The sequence below is a fragment of the Delphinus delphis genome, chromosome 12 (assembly GCF_949987515.2).
Source record: "Delphinus delphis chromosome 12, mDelDel1.2, whole genome shotgun sequence".
NCBI classification, from domain to species: domain Eukaryota; kingdom Metazoa; phylum Chordata; class Mammalia; order Artiodactyla; family Delphinidae; genus Delphinus; species Delphinus delphis.
Genome location: NC_082694.2, coordinates 55,278,157 through 55,296,674, shown reverse-complemented (window position 1 = coordinate 55,296,674; position 18,518 = coordinate 55,278,157). Strand labels below are relative to the sequence as shown.

Sequence of the window (18,518 nt, the reverse complement as noted above, 5' to 3'; positions counted from 1 at the left end):
ACAGTCTAGTCCTCAAAAAGAACCCCCATGACCAGTGAGGCTGAAAAAGCTGGCTGAATCACTGGTCAAGAGTCAGTCTTATAGCAAAAATCGGTTGGGCTGAGAACAGAACCTAACAGGAAAACATAAGGTCAGACTTGAGTCTGATTTGGTGAAGAAACATGTGCTTGGCCACTCAAGGGCTGCATATATACAGATGAAGTTAACTTCCATGACTACTACTAGTCATGGAGCTTTTCAATGCCACTACTTGAGAATCAGAGCAATAGATGTTACTACTATTCCAGCCACCAAGAGACCCCATTCCCCTCTTCTGTTACATTTGTGGAAGGAGAGTGGCTATAGTGGTTTAGAATCAATCATTTTCAAGACACGGCTCTTTTCCAATCCCAGACTTGCCAATATGTCCCTATGAAGGCGGCAAAATTTGTCTCTTTGTCTTGTGTTCATTAAGGTTCTCTGTGCTTTCAGTCTCACAGTTCTTAAAAGGAAGCATGATACCTCACACGCAACAGTGATCAAGTTCAATATAAGGCAGATGATGTAGCCCAACCCTATGGTATTTCCAACTGTGTCCAAAGTACTTGGAGCTGCCAGAAAGCAAGTATCATTCATTCATTCAGTCATTTATATTGTGGTAAAATATACATAACATAAAACTTATACTTTTTTTCTTTTGTTTAAGGTAAGGAGTGGATTTATTTAGAGATACACATTCTTTGGACAGAATGTGGTCCGTCTCAAAAGGTGAGAACGGCCTTGGGAGAAACACACTCCAGAGTGTGCGCCAGCTCAGAAGGTGAGAGGCCCCAAAATAGGGGGTGGTTCAAAACTTACACATTCTGAAGTGGCATTTAGCTCATTCACCAAGCAGTGTTAGAGCATTTTAGACTCTGGTCTCAGTGTCTTGATATCCAGGTATTCACTGGTTAATACTCATGGCTTCACAGAGATAAATGTCATTCTATTTTCAGGTAACCTTTCAGATAAGTATACAAAATCAGAGTTCATTCAATACACTAGGGTTTGTATGCTGGAGGTGAGGCAAGAACCACCCAAACCAAGCATTTGGCCATTTCCTTCCAGGTGGAAGGCAGAAACTCTGATATTCTCTTCCTTGCCATTAAGCCTTTCAGAAAATAAGGAATCCACTATTCCCTGACCTTTGGGATTTTTACAAACATCAGCCTGCCGTCCAGAACACAGACAAGAAACTGTCCAGGGAAAACATGCCCCCAAATGAACAGGATATAAACAAAGCTGTAACTAGGTAATTAATTGTAGGGACTGGACTCCCCTCACTCTGCTTCTCTGATAACAATCTGGTATTTTATCAGCAGGTCTTTTATCTGGAAGGATTCACTGTATTCTGCTGCCTGGAACTATTCTGGGAGGGGACAAAGACAAGCTTTCATCTTGGAACGGAAATGGAACCACATCTAGAAGGAGGAAGAGTCAAAGCTGTAAAAAGGCCTCCAAGTCTTTCCCTGCCAGCAGGGAGAGGTAAATGGAAAATAGGATGCCCCGTTTCACTAAATGCACGGGAGGAAATTCTGGTGGGGAAGAAGCCACTGCGGTCCCCATCCAGGCAATGTGCAATCTGTCTCTGTCCCAAATTCTACACCCTATCCCCACCGCTGTCAGCCTCATTCCATCTCTAATACCACACCCAACCAATGTCTCTTCCTGTCAAAATCAAAGAAACTTAAACTGTGGTTTAAATGACCAATAATACCTTAAAATACTATATCTCACCGTGGGATTTCCATTTTAGGAAGGATCAAAACCGTATACTTAAAGAATGAAAGTCCAACTGTGAAACTTCAAGATTCAGTTCAAAAGGGAAGAGGCATTTGAGAAAACTGGGTGGGTAAAAGGCACTGCTTAAGACATCTCAAATCATTCCATACAGATTTCAACTACCCTGGGGGTGAAGCTGGGTTAGAATCTGGCCCTCTGAGTTATTACCGGTGTACACATTAATTAGGAGTAGAACATGTTCCCTAACCCCCTCCGAACACGGCCACACCACTCAGACCTCATAACATGCCATGGACTGGTTATGGAAGGACTTGGGAAAAACAGGGCTTTGAATTCCCCCTCCTACTTAGAACCCAGGAATATTTATCCAAGGTTGAGCCAGGGTGGCTGGCCAGTTCCAAAACCCACAGCCTGGGGCTTATGAACAAGAGAACAGATTGCCCAGTGAGACCAGTGCCCTTCTGTCAGGCTGTGGAGCAATCCTGTGAAGCTCCCTAGGTTCAGATCCCAGGCCCTCATGACACTTCACAGTGGTGCAGACTAGGGGGAGGGCGCTAGGAAACCGCTCTACTGGCCAGTTTTCCATGGGGAATTCTATCAGGACATGGCATTCTAAAGCTGCTACTTTAGGGACGTGTTCAACCATGCAGCAGAATGCAAATCCCTCTCTAGTCTTTTCAAGTTTTTCCTAAGTCCTGTTTTCATTCTGGCTATGAATTAAATTCTGATATCTTAAATCATGCAGAAAAAAAAGGGGTAAGAAGAGATTGAATTATATTAATTATATGGCATTGAAGCTCAGCTAGAAAACAAGAATTACATTTCTTAAGTTTCTCTTCACTAGACTTCTGCAGGTTATAATTAGTATTAAAAGAATTTTACTTTTCATTTTATCCAAGCTGAAAAGAAGCTGAGCCTTAAGTTCTGGCTTTACAGGAAAGAGAGATTCTTCTGGAAAAAAAGAAAAAAAAATGAATAAACAGTCAAGCAAAAAACAAACCAGCACTACTCACCCATCACCCAAAAAGATAGCTTAAGTGACTCACTTTTCAGCGTTTGAAAATATTTTCTACCCACTGCTTTGTAAATTATTTTCTTGTTGGTGTGACACATCCTTTAGTAACAATCCAGCTTTTCCTTGGCTACCTAGATATATTTCCATAGTTACTACCAAAACAGATGGCCTTTTCCTGTACGATTGCAATAATCAAAAAGGAGCAGGCTTATTTACACAGAGGCACCCTCAATACAAATAGACATTTTGTTAATGCTCTGGACACTGTAGAGACAAAACAGAAAATCTCATTCACGTGGGCCTGCCTAATTTTGATTTTGCAATTATTCAGACTGAGGCCGAGCTAATGTTTACCTTTGGGACTGAGAGTTTCATTTAAAATTGGGAGAAATGTGGCCATCTCTTGGGAACTGGTGGCCAGGACACAAATATCCCAGACCAGGAATTTTCCCTGATGGAAAACGAAACAAAACAGAACAAGACAACCCAGGGGGCACATCTCACACATCTCACTCTCAGTGTGCTCTCCAGCAGGTTTGGCTAGTAACCTTTGGTTGGTGAAGGAGGGAGGCAGGACTCTGCACATGAAAAATATAAAACTGAGGAACAAAGGGGGATTTCAACCCATCTCAGAGGCCTCGAAGTGTGGCTTAACAACTAATACGTTAACCAGATGCTACTGTTACCCACCCATTAAAAAGCAGTTCCCTAGATATATTACATATAATTTGGAGTAATAAAACTTTCATTTCATAATATCCAGTAATTTGAACACTTCACTGATTCAGACTTGCCTTTTTAAGATATCCTTTTAAAGTGTAGGATTACCACATAAGAAAATGTTGGCAATTTTTCAAAATTTCAACATTTAGTGATATCCTTATGATTCTGTTTTCTAAGACAGTAAAAAGAGGATGATCAAGTAAGCTACTGTTTATGAAAGTACATTGTAAACTTCAACTTGTTTATATAAATGCTTGTTACTTTTTTTCTTTTTCTTTCAACAACCCTGAAGCTTTTCAAAATTATGTTAAGTTTCAACAGTAAAAACCTAAGATGGTAAAGTCAGATGGAAAATATATGTTCTAATAGTTTAAAAATTATGCCTAAGTAGCAGCCCACAAATAATCTCATTAAGATTTTATGCTTCTTAAGCCTCAAGACACATTTTTTCTTTGCTGAGACACTTGTAACTGTGCAATGACCCACGATTTCCTATTACAAGGAAAATTTCTTTTGTAAGAAATCCTCAGTGTTTCTCAGGAATCTCAGAAATTCAGTTGAACCAGTCTTATTTAGCAACCCGTCACAACCACTTGGGCTTAACTGCAAGTTTTTCTTTCTTTTCTACTGATTTCAGATTAGAAGAAGAGACCACTGCTAGAGCAATGCCCAAGGGGGGCAGGGGAGAGATATCTCAAGAAAGCAAAGTAAGTCCAAGTGTTTGTTATCTAAAACTTCAGGTTAATTTTGGCATATTGAGAACTAGCTTGTCATACCCCACAGATGGAGGATCGTAAACATGAGCAAAAGGGCGAATTGTAGTATTAAGCGCTAGCTAGCGTAGCTAAGGGAGTGGCGAGGAGCACGGGCTCTGGGGCCAGATTGCCTGGTTCAAATCCTGGCCTCATCACTTCCTAGCAGTATGACCTAGGGCACATTTCTAAACTTCCCACTGCCCAGCTTTCCCTCTCTGGAGGATGGAGGATGGGAATGATGTTAGGGACCTCATAGTGTTGTCATGATGATTAAATGTATTAGTATGCATTAAGTCCTAAAACAGTGTCTGGCCCGTAGTAAATATCTGCTAATTATTATCACTCATCACTAATTATATGGAAAAAAATCAGAGCAAAGATGATAGGCACCAAGAAGCAACACAGCACAACGGATATCCCATTATGCCAAAAATCTTATCTGTCTGATGCTCCACTGTATTTCTATCGTGCCGGACACACAATCACGCTTACAGTAATTATCTATTGAGTAAATGAATAAACGAATCAACCCCTGACTCCTTAACGAATCACTTTTTGACTGCGGACACATTCTGCTTACTCCTTCTGGACCCTGACTTTTCCATCTCCAAAGAAAGTTACCAACACCTGCCACTTGCTACCTCAAAGTGATGATCATCAGTATAAGGGAAAAAGCAAATCATTTCAAACTTACTGAAGGGATATCAAAAGTCAATGACTTTTAAAACCAATGTTCCTGGGCTTCCCTGATGGCACAGTGGTTAAGAATCTGCCTGCCAATGCAGGGGACACAGGTTCGAGCCCTGGTCCGAGAAGATCCCACATGCCGCGGAGCAACGAAGCCCATGCACCACAACTACTGAGCCTGTGCTCTAGAGCCCGCGAGCCACAACTACTGAAGCCCGCGTGCCTAGCGCTCCAGAGCCCATGCTCCGCAACAAGAGAAGCCACTGCAATGAGAAGCCCGCGCACTGCAACGAAGAGTAGCCCCCACTCGCCACAACTAGAGAAAGCCCGTGCACAGCAATGAAGACCCAACACAGCCAAAAATAAATAAATTTATTTCAAAAACCCCGGAAACAAAAACCCCAATGTTCTTTTGTTATTGAGTACCTATGAACACAGTCAATAATACTGAAAGGATCCTCTGTAATACCCTGAGTCCTGTTTCCTTTCAAAGAAGTCCTCTGACTCCAGTTGGCCAGGGGGAATGTGCAGACGTTGTGCTAGGCCCTAAGAGATGGCTGTTCAGACCTCAGTGTGCAGAGGCACTACCTGGGGGAAACTGCCGACTTTTAGATGTGTATGGGACATGCAGAAGGAGTTGTCCAACAGAAAGTTGAATCTATGATTCTGTACAAGTTCTAGATCTAGGGCTGACTCATCAATGTATGTGAGTTGCCAGCCAGGTGAGGACTGTACATATAAGGTGAAAAAAGAAAAGAGTGGGGGGCAGGACAAAGAGGCGCACCAACATTTAGGAGGCAGCATGAAGAAGGGGCCCTGAAAGAGGAGGAGGAAGCAATGGCCAAACAAGGCCACAGAGGAAGAGCATCCTGGAGAAGCCAGTGTGCAAGAGTGTCAAATACCAGAGGAAGATTCAGAAAGATAAAGACTGAAAAGCATCCAGTGGCTTTTGTAATGAAGAGGTCACTACTATTTCACGTTTGTCAGTGAAGCTTCAGTGAAGTGGTGGAAGAAGCATCCAGGCTGCAGTGGTTTAAGGAAGGAATAAGAGGGGAGGAAATGGAGACTGTAAACACAGACAACCTTTTCCAAGAGTCTGGCTATAAAACAAAGGAGAGAGCTATGGTAGTAGGTAGAGTGGGTGTCTCCACGGAGACAGTCCATGCCTGATGGCTTCTATTTTCTCTTGCAATTAAGAGGTGATGAGAGTAGGGCCTTGGGTTATGGCAATGACACAAAGTAGGCCCTCAGCAAATACATTTAATGGATGGATGACCTAGTGACGAAGAGCGCTCACAAAATAAAGTGAAAGACAAGAATAAATGGTGAAGAAGAGAGTAGCTGTCGCTGTGTGGAGGGGAAGCAAGACAGGCAGTCAAGAGTCTCAATGTTCAAGGTGAGTGAGGAAAATAAGGCCCAAAGGGAAAAAGTCAAAGGGTATGAGGGTGAATGATCTGGTGCAGCTGATGTGACTAATGCAGGTTGTTTTAACAAGATGATAAATAGACTGGTAAGGGTCAAGGCCCAGAGGAGAGGGAGGAAAAACACTGCGTCGATCAGAGAAAGATAATCAAAACATGGTATGTCGTGAATTTTTCTTGTCTCATTTTAAGCCTACTGTAATTCTTCTTTACCTTCATACTCTCTTCCCTAATTCAGATTTTTCTGCCTAAAGAGAAAAACATACAGTTTTGATTCTAAAATGTCCCCTACCAGGTAGGAGAAGATGACTTCATATTAGCTGGCATTTGGGGCTTGGTACTCTCAAATCTTCAATTCAGCATTAAAAATGCCTGCTGAGCATCTTGGCTACATTTTTGAGAAAATAATTAAGTTTAAGGAAATAAAGGCTCCTTAAGGAAAAATATTATTAAAATATTTTAAAATTTAAATATTATTACATTTATAATAATTTTCCCATTACTCTTCATTATTTCCATAAGACTTGGAAATGCAACACTTGGAGTAAATACTGTTCTTAATTAAAGTTTACCAAAGATTCACCATGGACCGTTTCTTCTGTTAAGTAGCAAACCATTTATTTTGTGAATTTCCTGGTTCATCCTTGATTCAAGTGGAAACAAAGTTCTTTAGGATAACTTTCAAGTTATCAATCATAAAACTCTGTCACAATCTTCTGCTTGTTAGAGCCCACTGTCTGCAGAATGAACAGTATGACTTTCCTCTCTTAAGAGTTGCTAACCAACATGGGAGATTTCTTCAAGTCTTCAGGATGGTAAACTGAATTCCCATGTTCTTTTCCTGCCTTGCTACTAGGAAAACCTCCTGAATTTCTCCAACCCACCAGTGCTCCTCCCCTTGTTTACAGGACCTTGGTCCTTAGTGTATCTGCCATATAATTAAGTGGTCCATATACAGTATGTCAGGTTCACAAGCATGGGTTTTATCTCACTAGCTAGATCATAAGTTCTTCAAGGATGAAAAACCTTTTTCCTTTACTTTGCATCTTATCCAAGACCTCATGCTAGCTAGGTATACAATGGATGTTTAACAACTACTTAGTTAATCTATTAACTGATTGGATTTTAAGTTTGAGAGTGAATGGCAGCAATAGGCCATGGATTATCATCGTTGTCAGAAATTTCACCTAAGAACGAGGCTGTCTACAGATCACTTGTTCTAACATGACCTGAACTGGCCTACTGAAGTAACAGATAACACTGCAGAAAAGCTGGTCCTTACAAGTTTTGTTTTTCTAGCTTGCTTTGTCAATGCATTCCATTAAGAGGTGAACTCCTCATTCCTTTTGCTCAAAAACGTATTTAGAAAATGGTCTTAAAGAGATCTGGCACCAGAGATTAAGTTGGCCAGGCCCCCCTCTAGGAACTGAGAGATAAAAATCAGTGACAGATGTCAGAGGTATCTTTTTATGCCAGAACTCTTCGCAAAAAAGCCACACGATGCAGAAAACATGATTTCATTCCACACACTGAACCTCAGGTACCCCTGGGTAGAATCTGGAAATTCAGAAGGCCATAAGCAAAAAAGCCCTCCAAATAAAGCACTAGCTAGGCAGGGCCATGGTAAAAAGGAGACCAAGTAGATAGCTGCCCAAACTGTGATTTCACCAGCATTGGGAAACACCTTCCGATCTCTGCTTTTAGGTCCTCTCTTATGTAAGGCCTAAAATTCCATCACCTAGATTCCTCACTTTATTTCAAAATTTGTATCTGTGTAACACAACAAACAGCCCCAAGGAAGGTAATGACTAGGGTCATTTACATGTCTGTATGAAAGGAAGGAGTAGGCACAGGTTTGGCTTATAGGCAAAGGGGAGAACTGAGCACTCAAAAAAGCCCTGAGTGGAACTGAACATCTGCACCTTGACAATCTTGCTCAAGGCCTGGCCTGGTATCAAAGTCATATCACTAAAACCAGAGGTCAGGGTTTCTACACGTTAATGAAATGGCAGGTCCCTTTTTTTCACCCAACCATTGTTAGCAGATCAGAATGGTATAGGGAGACTCCTAACCTTTAATCCCATTCTCTAAGGCTCATGGAATTTACCAGTAACCACAGGACAGGTGGAGTTCTGAACCTCTAGGATGGCCAGGCAGGAGGAAGTGCTGTAGTAACAGCACCAGGAAAGCCCTATTCTCAAGTATTTTTACTTGTAATGGGCTAGGACTGGCAACTCCTTTATTCTTTCTACAGGCATCTCTGTTTGAAGTTTGGACAACAAAGAGTTATCTATTTTAACCATTCTTCAGAAAAGCATCTCTGACTTTTCTCAAAGACTCAGATGTTCCTTGTACTTGTCAGAAAACAAATGTGGCTTCAGCCAACATCTGAAATGGAGAAAAATATAGCAACCACCAAAAAACGATAATTAAATTAATAAGGAATGCTTTTCAGACATAACATCCCATAGGCCAAAAAAATGTTTTCAGAACTACAGAGAACAAAGTTATAGAAGTTACTTAGAAGCTAAATTTAAGTGGATTAACTGCTGAAGGGGACCATGCAGGGGCAGACCACTGTGACCTGTGGGCCACGAGAAGTATGGCACCCCCACTGGTAGGTGGAGGAACCCATGAATGACAGAGTATCTTTTTATGCCAGAACTCTTCGCAAAAAAGCCACACGATGCAGAAAACATGATTTCATTCCACACGTTGAACCTCAGGTACCCCTAAGGGGTACCTGAGTAAAAATGTACAAATATGTGTTACAGGTTTAGAGGCAGGTTTATCATTTCACTGCACATTTAGAATCTACAGCCAGGTTGTTCAGCTATTCTAAAATAAGACACCTCAAAAAGATGCCTTGATGGTCATCCGGCCCCACCTCAGATGCACTGCAGAAATCTAAAAAATATACACAACATATGATCAGTTTTCCTTGATGACATTCAATGGCCAGCAGCTCAGTATTATGGAAATCTGTTTGTTCTCTTGATGCAGAATGTTAACTCTCACAAAATTCTTCCTTATATTAAAATCTGAAATCTATCTCTTACTTCCCCATTGGGAGCACAAGAGAGAAATGATGTGCCTTCTGTCATACGGCTGCCTCTCAAATATGTAAAGACCATTACCATGTTGCCTCTAACTAGTCTCTTCCAGTCTAACTATTTCCAGATGTTTAGCTTCCTCCTCATCTTGGTCACCTTCTCTGGATAAATATTAGTTTATCAGTGACCCTCCTAAAATGGGAAGCCCACAGCATAATAACATAATAGCAGAATGATATGGGTTTAGTCTGACCAGCAGAGTTCAGGGGGATTATAGCCTTCACTACCTAGAAGCAGCAACTGTGTCATACTGCTTCCTCAGGGCTCACCAGGAAATCCCATTCCCCAAGATTTTTTCATAAAATCTGCTATGAAGCCGACAGCTCTCATTCTATATGTATGTAATTTTGACTTCTTTTTACAAAATCAGAACATGATATATATCTCTATTAAATGTTATCTTGATAGTCTCAGCCCATCAATCCAGTCTTCCAAGGCTACTTTGAAATCATATTTTTCAATTATGGACTATATTAGACATATCAAATAAAAAAGAGTAGAGAGAATAATATAACAGCCATTTGCCCCAAACCCAGCTTAAGAACACATCACAAATAAAACAAGCTCCTAATATATGCTTCCTTAATTTTATCCCCTCCTTCCCTGCTTCATAAAGGTAATGGCTACTAGCCTGAATTTGTGTCTGTCACTCCCATGCTTAAAGACTATTTTGAATGGGAGTCCATCACCAGTTATATTTCTCTTATATGCAAACCTAATAAGCACGCAATCTAGTCTGTCTTCATTTTAAGTAAGTAATTCAAACGCTGAATAAAGCAGCATTGGCCTCATCTATCAGACTCCTAATCCCATCAAAACAATGAGGTGACTCAGGCATGACTAATTCTTAGGGAATCCTTACTAGCTCTCAGCAAATAAAGTATGAAGCACTTGCAAGTAATACATTGAATGATCCAGTCTAAAACAATATCAACACAATTGTTTGGTCACTGATAAAAATATGCCTTTTCCTCTCTCTTTTGAAATCTTTCTGCAAGCTCCGAGGATAACATTCCCATGCCACACACCCCCCAAATTACTGACTTGGCTCTAGGCTAACTTGTACCTGAGGCTGTAAGTTATCTGGGTCCAAGGATTTGCCTTTATCCACAAGAGACAGTGTTCTTTTTCTATCACCTCACCTACATCTGGTTTCAGGGCCTTCCTTCCAGTTTACTGGCAAAGACAAAGCTGAAGCAGGAGTTAAAAAACGTCTGCCCTCTATCACCTTATACCATCAACCCCTTCCTCTCTCTAGAATTTTTCTTAACCAACAAACTAAGGGGCTTTTATCTGCTATTTTGTAGTCAGGATTATCCCCATTATACAGACTGACAGCCTGAAGCACTAAGGGGCCCACTTTTTCGTGCCACATTAATCAGGAGGCTTTCCCCCACGTATTTTGGCTTGTTTATAATTCTATGACCTCCCTCCTCCTCTTATCAATTCAGGCTCCTCTCATTTGGCTCTAAAGCCTGCAGCACGGTAGCTGCAAGGTGGACCTCCAGATCCCTTGACTGGATAGCAGTCAGGGGAGAGGAGGTCAGAGTCCAGGAAGGTCTCAGGTCATAGGCTCATAAGGCCAGAGAGGACCCTGGGTAATGTCCAATACCTTAATTTGATAGAAAAGGAAACCGAGGGTGTGACCTTCAGAGAGGTGAAGTCAAAATAAAAGCAAATGTCAGAGCTCACATTAGAGCATAAGATTCCTCAAAGGGCAGGTAAAACAGAAAACCCAGCTGAGCCTCCTTTCTACATAATCAGTAACCAGTGGGATATGAAATATGGCTCCAATACTGTAAGACTAGGAGTCCCTTAAGTACTTCATAGATACACAGATCTGCTAAGACACAGTGTCTCATTTCACAGTTAGTTTCGTTTTTAGGTTAATAGTTCAGCCTCTGTGCCCAAACCTGGGCTACGCAGAGAAAGGTACCAAAAATGAAAAACCGAAAAAATCCATAGCTGCTTCTCCACGGAAAGAGATTAAGATTTATTTGGAGGGAATAAGTATTGAGCATATAAATTACAATATGATTCAGTAATGATGACTAGTAAGATAAGAGATTTAAATTAATGCTATAGCTATTCAGAGGGAGAGAGGATTAAGAGCTGGGGTGGAGAGAAAGGGAGGTGGGTATGCCTTCTTTCCCAGCAGTGTCTCAACAGCCCTCTGCCTGATTTCTTTCTCTATAAAGCAAATCCTGCCTTCTACTTATCACAAGGATTCTGGGAAGACAGAACAGATAGAAATGTGCAACCTTGGAGGAAAGTTCCTGGTATTACAATCACAAATGAAGGTGGAAGCCGACTACTGTCTACTGCAAAACCCCAACTCTACACGATGGCAAGGAAGATCTTTCAACTTCATAACCTGGGTAAGGAGTAAGGTGATAATTCTTGCATTATGCAACTTTCAAGGAAAAGAAAACAAGAGTCAATATTATTTTCCAATATCATAGGCTTAAAAGGCCTAAGTCTTAGTTTTTGTACTCCCTACCCCTCCCTTCTTCTTAAGACTGGTACAATCAAAAGGTTCCATGAAATATTTAAAAAATACATAAAATGCATATTTTCCAATTTTTGTTTTGATTGTTGACTACATGTTTCAATATCACAACTAAAACAGTTTCCATTGCATACATAGGTCGCTATGGGTGATTTCCACTGCCACGTGTTTAATTAAGATTGTATGGTTATTTGTACCTCAAAATTTTTCACAAAACAGAAAGGCAGATTTCACTGAAAATTTACCTAAAGTGAACAATGATTGAAATGATTTGGAGAAAAACATACCAAAAGTCATTTGCAATGAAAATAAGTCAAAAAGGGGGGAGGGTGGGGAGATCCTTTTAAAAGCATCCCAGAGTGAACAAAAGGCAGTAGAGGGATTTAATCCGATGCGGAGACCTCAGTTATCTGCAATAGAAGGCACTTTTTGCCTCACACACACAGGTACCACACTGGTCCAAGGAGGGTACAGAACCTTGCTCAAGCATCACAGCTAGTGAATAAGTGGCAGAGCTTAGAAAGAACCAAGTCTCTTGAGTCCAGGGCCTTTGTTCTGTTCAGGATTGCCAAGGTTTGAGGCATTTTTGGTTTCCTACAGCTCGTCAATTCAAACTTGAAGCTTGCTTGTGAAAGGGAATTCCAAGGTGTGTGTCCAGAGATATTCTGGTCTCTAGAAAGCCCCGGACACGTGGGCACTAGTGAACTGTAATCAGGGAGCTAGTCAGGGTCCCTTTTAAAGCATGCGTCACTCTACTCTGTGGTGTCTGGACTGAAGGGGGTGAATGGCCTTAAATTGAAGGCATCATCTCTGCATGGAAGAGGGCTGTGTATCTGGATCCAGCACAGCATTAGGCACATAAAATACACTCGATTTGAAAAAACCTTGTAAACAGAACACTGGGATTAACATGATCATTTCTGTTCCAAGATGATGCAACAAATCATAGCTGTGCACACACATAACTGTGGAAGATCCACATCAGAAGCTTCTAAGATTTAAGTTAACAAAGAAAGGCAACAGAGATATAAGCTTGGATTCCCAAATGTGGAATAAGGGACAAAGGTACAAATAATACTTCCTAACACCTCACAGAGAGGAAGGAAATGGCAGGTAAGTATATGTAAATCAAAGGGAAATAAAAAGCTGTCATCAGGGCTTTTATTTTTTTTTAAATTTTTTTGCGGTATGCAGGCCGCTCACTGTTGTGGCCTCTCCCATTGCGGAGCACAGGCTCCGGACGCGCAGGTTCAGCGGCCATGGCTCACGGGCCCAGCCGCTCCGCGGCATGTGGGATCTTCCCGAACCGGGGCACGAACCTGTGTCCCTTGCATCGGCAAGCGGACTCTCAACCACTGCGCCACCAGGGAAGCCCTCATCAGGGCTTTTAATCTTCTCATTGTACAACTGATTCACTTTAGCACAGTCAGAGCAACCTCTGTGCTACTCCCACTAGCTGAAAAATTTTGCTTTAGCTGAACTCAGAGTATCCAAGAGCCTGATTAGAGCTCTTCCAAGTACGTAAATTAATACTAGCAATGCCACAAAAATAAAACACTGCCCATCCACTTGTGCATATATCCGTCTTTTCAGCCATTATCCCAAGTCAACACAGCCTAATCTTTACCATGATTAGAACCACAAACACTGCCTGGATTGGCAGGTTTTTATGATCAATCTTTCACTTTCTTTATGAATAATTTTCTCAGAAGTATTTTAAATCTAATGTGTATAGTTTTATCAAATTCGCTATTAAAAAAATCTTTTTATATAGTTCATCTCTCTGGTGTGACTGTGAACATTTTAGGGTAGCACATGGTTGTCCTGGCAGTAGGTTGATGAAACCCAAAACTGGGTTTTCTAACTGTAAATCTAGGATCTTTCTACTTTCTTTTCAGGAAAGAAAAGCCAGGCTTCTTCTATCCCAGGCCACAGACTGGCCCCAATTACCCCAAGCAATGATCCCACAGATGTAAGCCTGAGAGAAAGCCTGCACCCAATCAAGCCACTGCCACCACTGGAAAAGCAAGGTCAGGAGCAGACCCCACTGCAAGTGGGGCATGACTTCTACATCGTGAAAATAGCCTGCACTTGGATCCACTGCCTAGATACAGGCTCCTAATCGCTCCTAGTTGCATAAATTTCAGGGCCCTTGGGGCTACTCAGTGTAGCCAAAACTCTTAACTACACAAAAGGGAGTTGGATATTTTGGTGTAATAGAAAGAGGATACCCAACACTCTTGACAAGCCCTACAGTCTTGGGTTCATATTCCAACTCGATAACTGAGTCGCTTTCTGAACCTCAGTTTCCTCAACAGGTAAAGAGAGGTGTAACACCTCCTCTCAGAGTCATTGTTAAGCAAAACGCCCAGTTCAGTGCCTGGCAAACAGTGGAGACTCAACAAGGTTGGTCTACTTCCTACTGAATTCTCTGCTCAGAATATTTTCTTGCTTGTTCTCTGAATTCCTGGGTCAAAAGCTACTTCTGATAAACCTCCCGAATAGCCTAACCAAGTTCCAAGTATAGTTTATTAAAATCATCTCTATGTGTGTGGTTCTGATAATGTTTGATATCTCAAATTCAATCTTGCTACTCAATGTGTGATCTGCAGACCAGCAGCCTCAGCATTACCTAGAAGTCTGTGTGAAATGCAGAATCTCAGGCCCCACCCCAGACCTACTGAATCAGAATTTATGAGATCCCCAAGTGATATGTTTACATCTTAAAGTTTGAGAAACACTGCCTATAACATACTTGGACATTCAATAAAACAGAGCCTACGGACACTCTAAGGAATCCGCTATGGCACTTTTGCTGCTGGTGGTGCTCTATGAATCTTTATTCAAGTAGAAAGCAACCACTGATTAAGGCATTTTCACTGGAAGGACAGGAGAACTGTACATTTCTTTCTTTGTGTTTCTGAGTTAAGAAAAAGAAGATGCGCTAAGTACATTAGCCTTAAGGCAATATTTAAATCTCCTATGTTCACGTGATCTTTGTATATGTAATAAGTGCTCTGAGTATAATTAGTAATATGAGCTTTCTGATTATATGTAAACCAATAAATAACAGGAAGGATACTTTCAACGTAGTAACTTCTGGTTTCTAGGATGTAACACCTATCAGATTGATTAGAAATAAGCTTCCACAGGGCTTCCCTGGTGGCACAGTGGTTGAGAGCCCGCCTGCCGATGCAGGGGACGCGGGTTCGTGCCCCAGTCCGGGAGGATCCCACATGCCGCGGGGCGGCTGGGCCCGTGAGCCATGGCCGCTGAGCCTGCGCGCCCGGAGCCTGTGCTCTGCAACGGGAGAGGCCACAACAGTGAGAGGTCCACGTACCGCAAAAAAAAAAAAAAAAAAAAAGAAAAAGAAATAAGCTTCCACAAATTGGATGTTCTAAACACAGGACGATAAAGTTCTAAAGCGTGTCTTTGTTTCTAATGTACACTGTGATTCTGTACATGTGCCTCCCCCAACCATCAACTTTCTGAATTATTTTTTAGTTCTTTCCAGTTATATGTGAAAGTACAATTTTTAAATGCTCCTGAAAGTTAAATTTATGACCCAAATTCCTAAAATGAATCACCAAATGCTGGATACGGGAGGCTGGTAACTCTGTGTATCAGGAAACAAAAACCAATCTGAGTGAGTCATCTCTGTGATCACAGATAACACAGCCACAGCCAGGGCTTGGCGCAAACAAATGGCTACAGCAATCACACACCAGAATCTTGTGTTTAATGGTTTCTCACATTAAAATGCATCAGTCAGCTCTGTGAAACCAGGAAGTGGAACCCAGGACACCACATAAATAACAAGTACACTCTCTTGAGTTGGTTATATTTTATCCTTCTGCTGTATTTCAATTTTTGGTAGATACATAAAAATGAAGGTACTGTTTTGTCAAGAGGTAAGCAGAAAGGTAAAAGCTAACTAATATCACAGGTTTTCTGAAATATTTCATAAGAAAATTTCAATACTTTTTGGAGGCCTGTTTATTGAGGCCTTTGATCCAAAATGAAAAAGGTGATCAGAAGCTGGCGAATGCCTCAAAAAAATGTAACAAGAGGAAGTGGTAATAGGCTGTAGAAGCAGAAAAGCCTGTTATCATTTGATTCCATGTGTAATCTTTATGCATGGCTTTTTCTCAGGTACTCCAAGCTTGAAAGGGAAGATGAGTGGGAAGTGATCTCGTGCTACACAGCATTGCCATCTAGATGTTGCCCCTTGCAACCACCAGCAAACTCCTCCAGAGTGAAGGACCAGGTGTCCTCTTGAACCCCTGGACAGGGGATATATGCCAGAACTGAGCCTGCCCCATGCTGGCCAGGCTCAACACAGGGATAATGCAAACACCCAGGCTATGTTTATCAAAAGGGGGTATCTCCTATCAACACCACACACCCATTAGCAGGCAGGACTCCCAGAAAACACTGCTTAAACAGTAGACATGAGCTCCTAAACCCACCATCTGAAACACTGGAGACCAGTTGGGGGCAATGGCAATAATCCCAGGCCCCTGCCTTCACAAGAATCCTCCCAGAGTAAAAAAAAAAAAAAAATCTATAATTTCTGAAATAGAAACAGGATTAAATAGCTCCATAAAGCCCCCATGCCCACTCCCATTATTTCCATGAGGCATACACTACCTCATAATGAAGGGAATAAAAGGTGCCATGCTGAGAGCAGAACAGGCGCCATCCATCGGGGAAGGGTAGAGCCTCCCCAACACCAAAAGTAAGAGAAACATGCTGGGATGATGGTTTAGTTCTCCTGTATCACTGAAAAAAGAAAAAAATTATTGTACATAAAAGATAGGCGAGGCACTATCTTCAAACGTTTTTCTCATTAAATAATTATGTATGAAATATAAAGTGAGACTATGATCAGCAATAATTTTCCTTTTTGTGTTTTTTCCTCCATTCACTTCGTATTTTCTTAGTGTGTAAATGAGGAAGAAACTGGCAAAGCCGTGGATTGGGCTTTTGCACAGGATTCTCTTCTCAAAGCATATGATTTGATAATTCGAGTCTGCTGTTTTGATTTCAGCTGTTCAGACATTAGAGAGGTGTTTATTCCAGAGTATGAAATGTGAAACTTTTAACATCCAAATGTACTTAAGAAAGCGTGGACAGTCACTTACTAGGGCCAGAAAAGCCTGTCTGCACAAATTACTAATGTGAGGAAATGGATCATAAACAGAAGTAAAATTCACTGATGCGATTTTATTTTCTCATTACAGACAATTGGTATAAATTCATGCCAAGTGCAAAAACTGCTAAAAGAATAAAATGGTCCATGCTCTAAGATGTCCATTCTAAAAATTATACTACCAGCCACAGAATGTGATTGAAAAGATAATGGTGAACTTTTTTATCTGCTCTGATCAGACTGGAAGCCCTCTTAATAGCATTATTTTGTGTTTCCAGGGTCACTGGCCATCTTCACTCAAGTAGAATAGTACCATCTCTGATCACAAGTGACCAGATTAGTCAGCTGCAACAGGCCAGTGATAAAAAAAATGACAGGTGTGTGTTAAAGCAAACTCAATATGTAAACACACAGATTTTGAATATAAGAGGAAGAAAATGATTCTTAGAAGACATCACCATGTGCTTCTAAAAAGCTAACTCCTATAAAACACTAAAAACTTTAAAAATAGGATTTTTAAAATGTAAAATATAATATAAAACCCGGATTTTATACAACCTTTCAGGTACATATCTACCACAGAGTGTCAGGCAACATGATGTATTTAATAAAGACGCACTTAAAAAAAATCCATCTATGTTTACAAGGAAGGAGCTGATTAAAAATTGCTGCCTGAAGGGAAAAATCTTGAAGTAATTCACATCCTTGATTTCACTTTGCCCCACCCTATTCTCTTCTTACCTGTCCACGGTATTGGCTACAGTTTCCAACTGTTTGAGAAGAAAGGGATAGAGTTCGGGGAAACGAGAGAAAAATTCACTCCCTGTCATCCTGTGGAGAGAGAAAAAGAGATAAATTACTATCATTTATTCCTTCTGATTTGATAATAAAGCCTTTTAATTTATTTTTTAAAGAATGACAACAAAGATCATTTGTTTGAAGATTTAATGAAATAAAGTTAAGAACAAAACTCACATCTGAAGAATTTAACAATCAATAGAAACAAGAGATTTAATTTGGATTTTGGAAATGCTCTTAACGCATGGAATTTTATCTCAAAATTTAAGATTACATACGCTTACAAGTATTTAATATTAACTTCTGACAGGGAAGAAATATGCAATTTGTGAAAATGCCAAGTTTCCACAATTGATCTGGACTCTGAGTATAGTCAGCACCTGGTGGACTGAGACTGACTCAGCTTCAGTAGTAAGGGCAAATGTAAAACGAGGTTTCTCGAAGTCGGCACCAATGGCAGCTTGGATGAGCTCCTCTTTGTTGTGGAGGCTGTCCTGTGCATTGTAGAGGGTTTAGCAGCCTCCACAGCTTCTACCCACTAGATGCCAGTAGCTCAACACCTCCTCCTCCCACCAGCTGACAAC

General features: G+C 41.0%; 1 protein-coding gene across 4 annotated transcripts in view; it reads right to left on the bottom strand.

Annotated features, from left to right (window-relative positions):
* The window catches only part of THADA (THADA armadillo repeat containing), a 314,824-nt gene that overhangs the window by 162,612 nt on the left and 133,694 nt on the right, over positions 1-18,518 (bottom strand). For all 4 annotated transcript variants that reach the window (XM_060026719.1, XM_060026718.1, XM_060026720.1 and 1 more), the window contains 2 exons: positions 17,878-17,967; positions 16,635-16,766 (listed from right to left, as the gene is read on the bottom strand). In XM_060026719.1, coding sequence (XP_059882702.1) covers positions 16,635-16,766; positions 17,878-17,967 — 222 coding nt within the window. The remainder of the gene's footprint in view (positions 1-16,634; positions 16,767-17,877; positions 17,968-18,518) is intronic.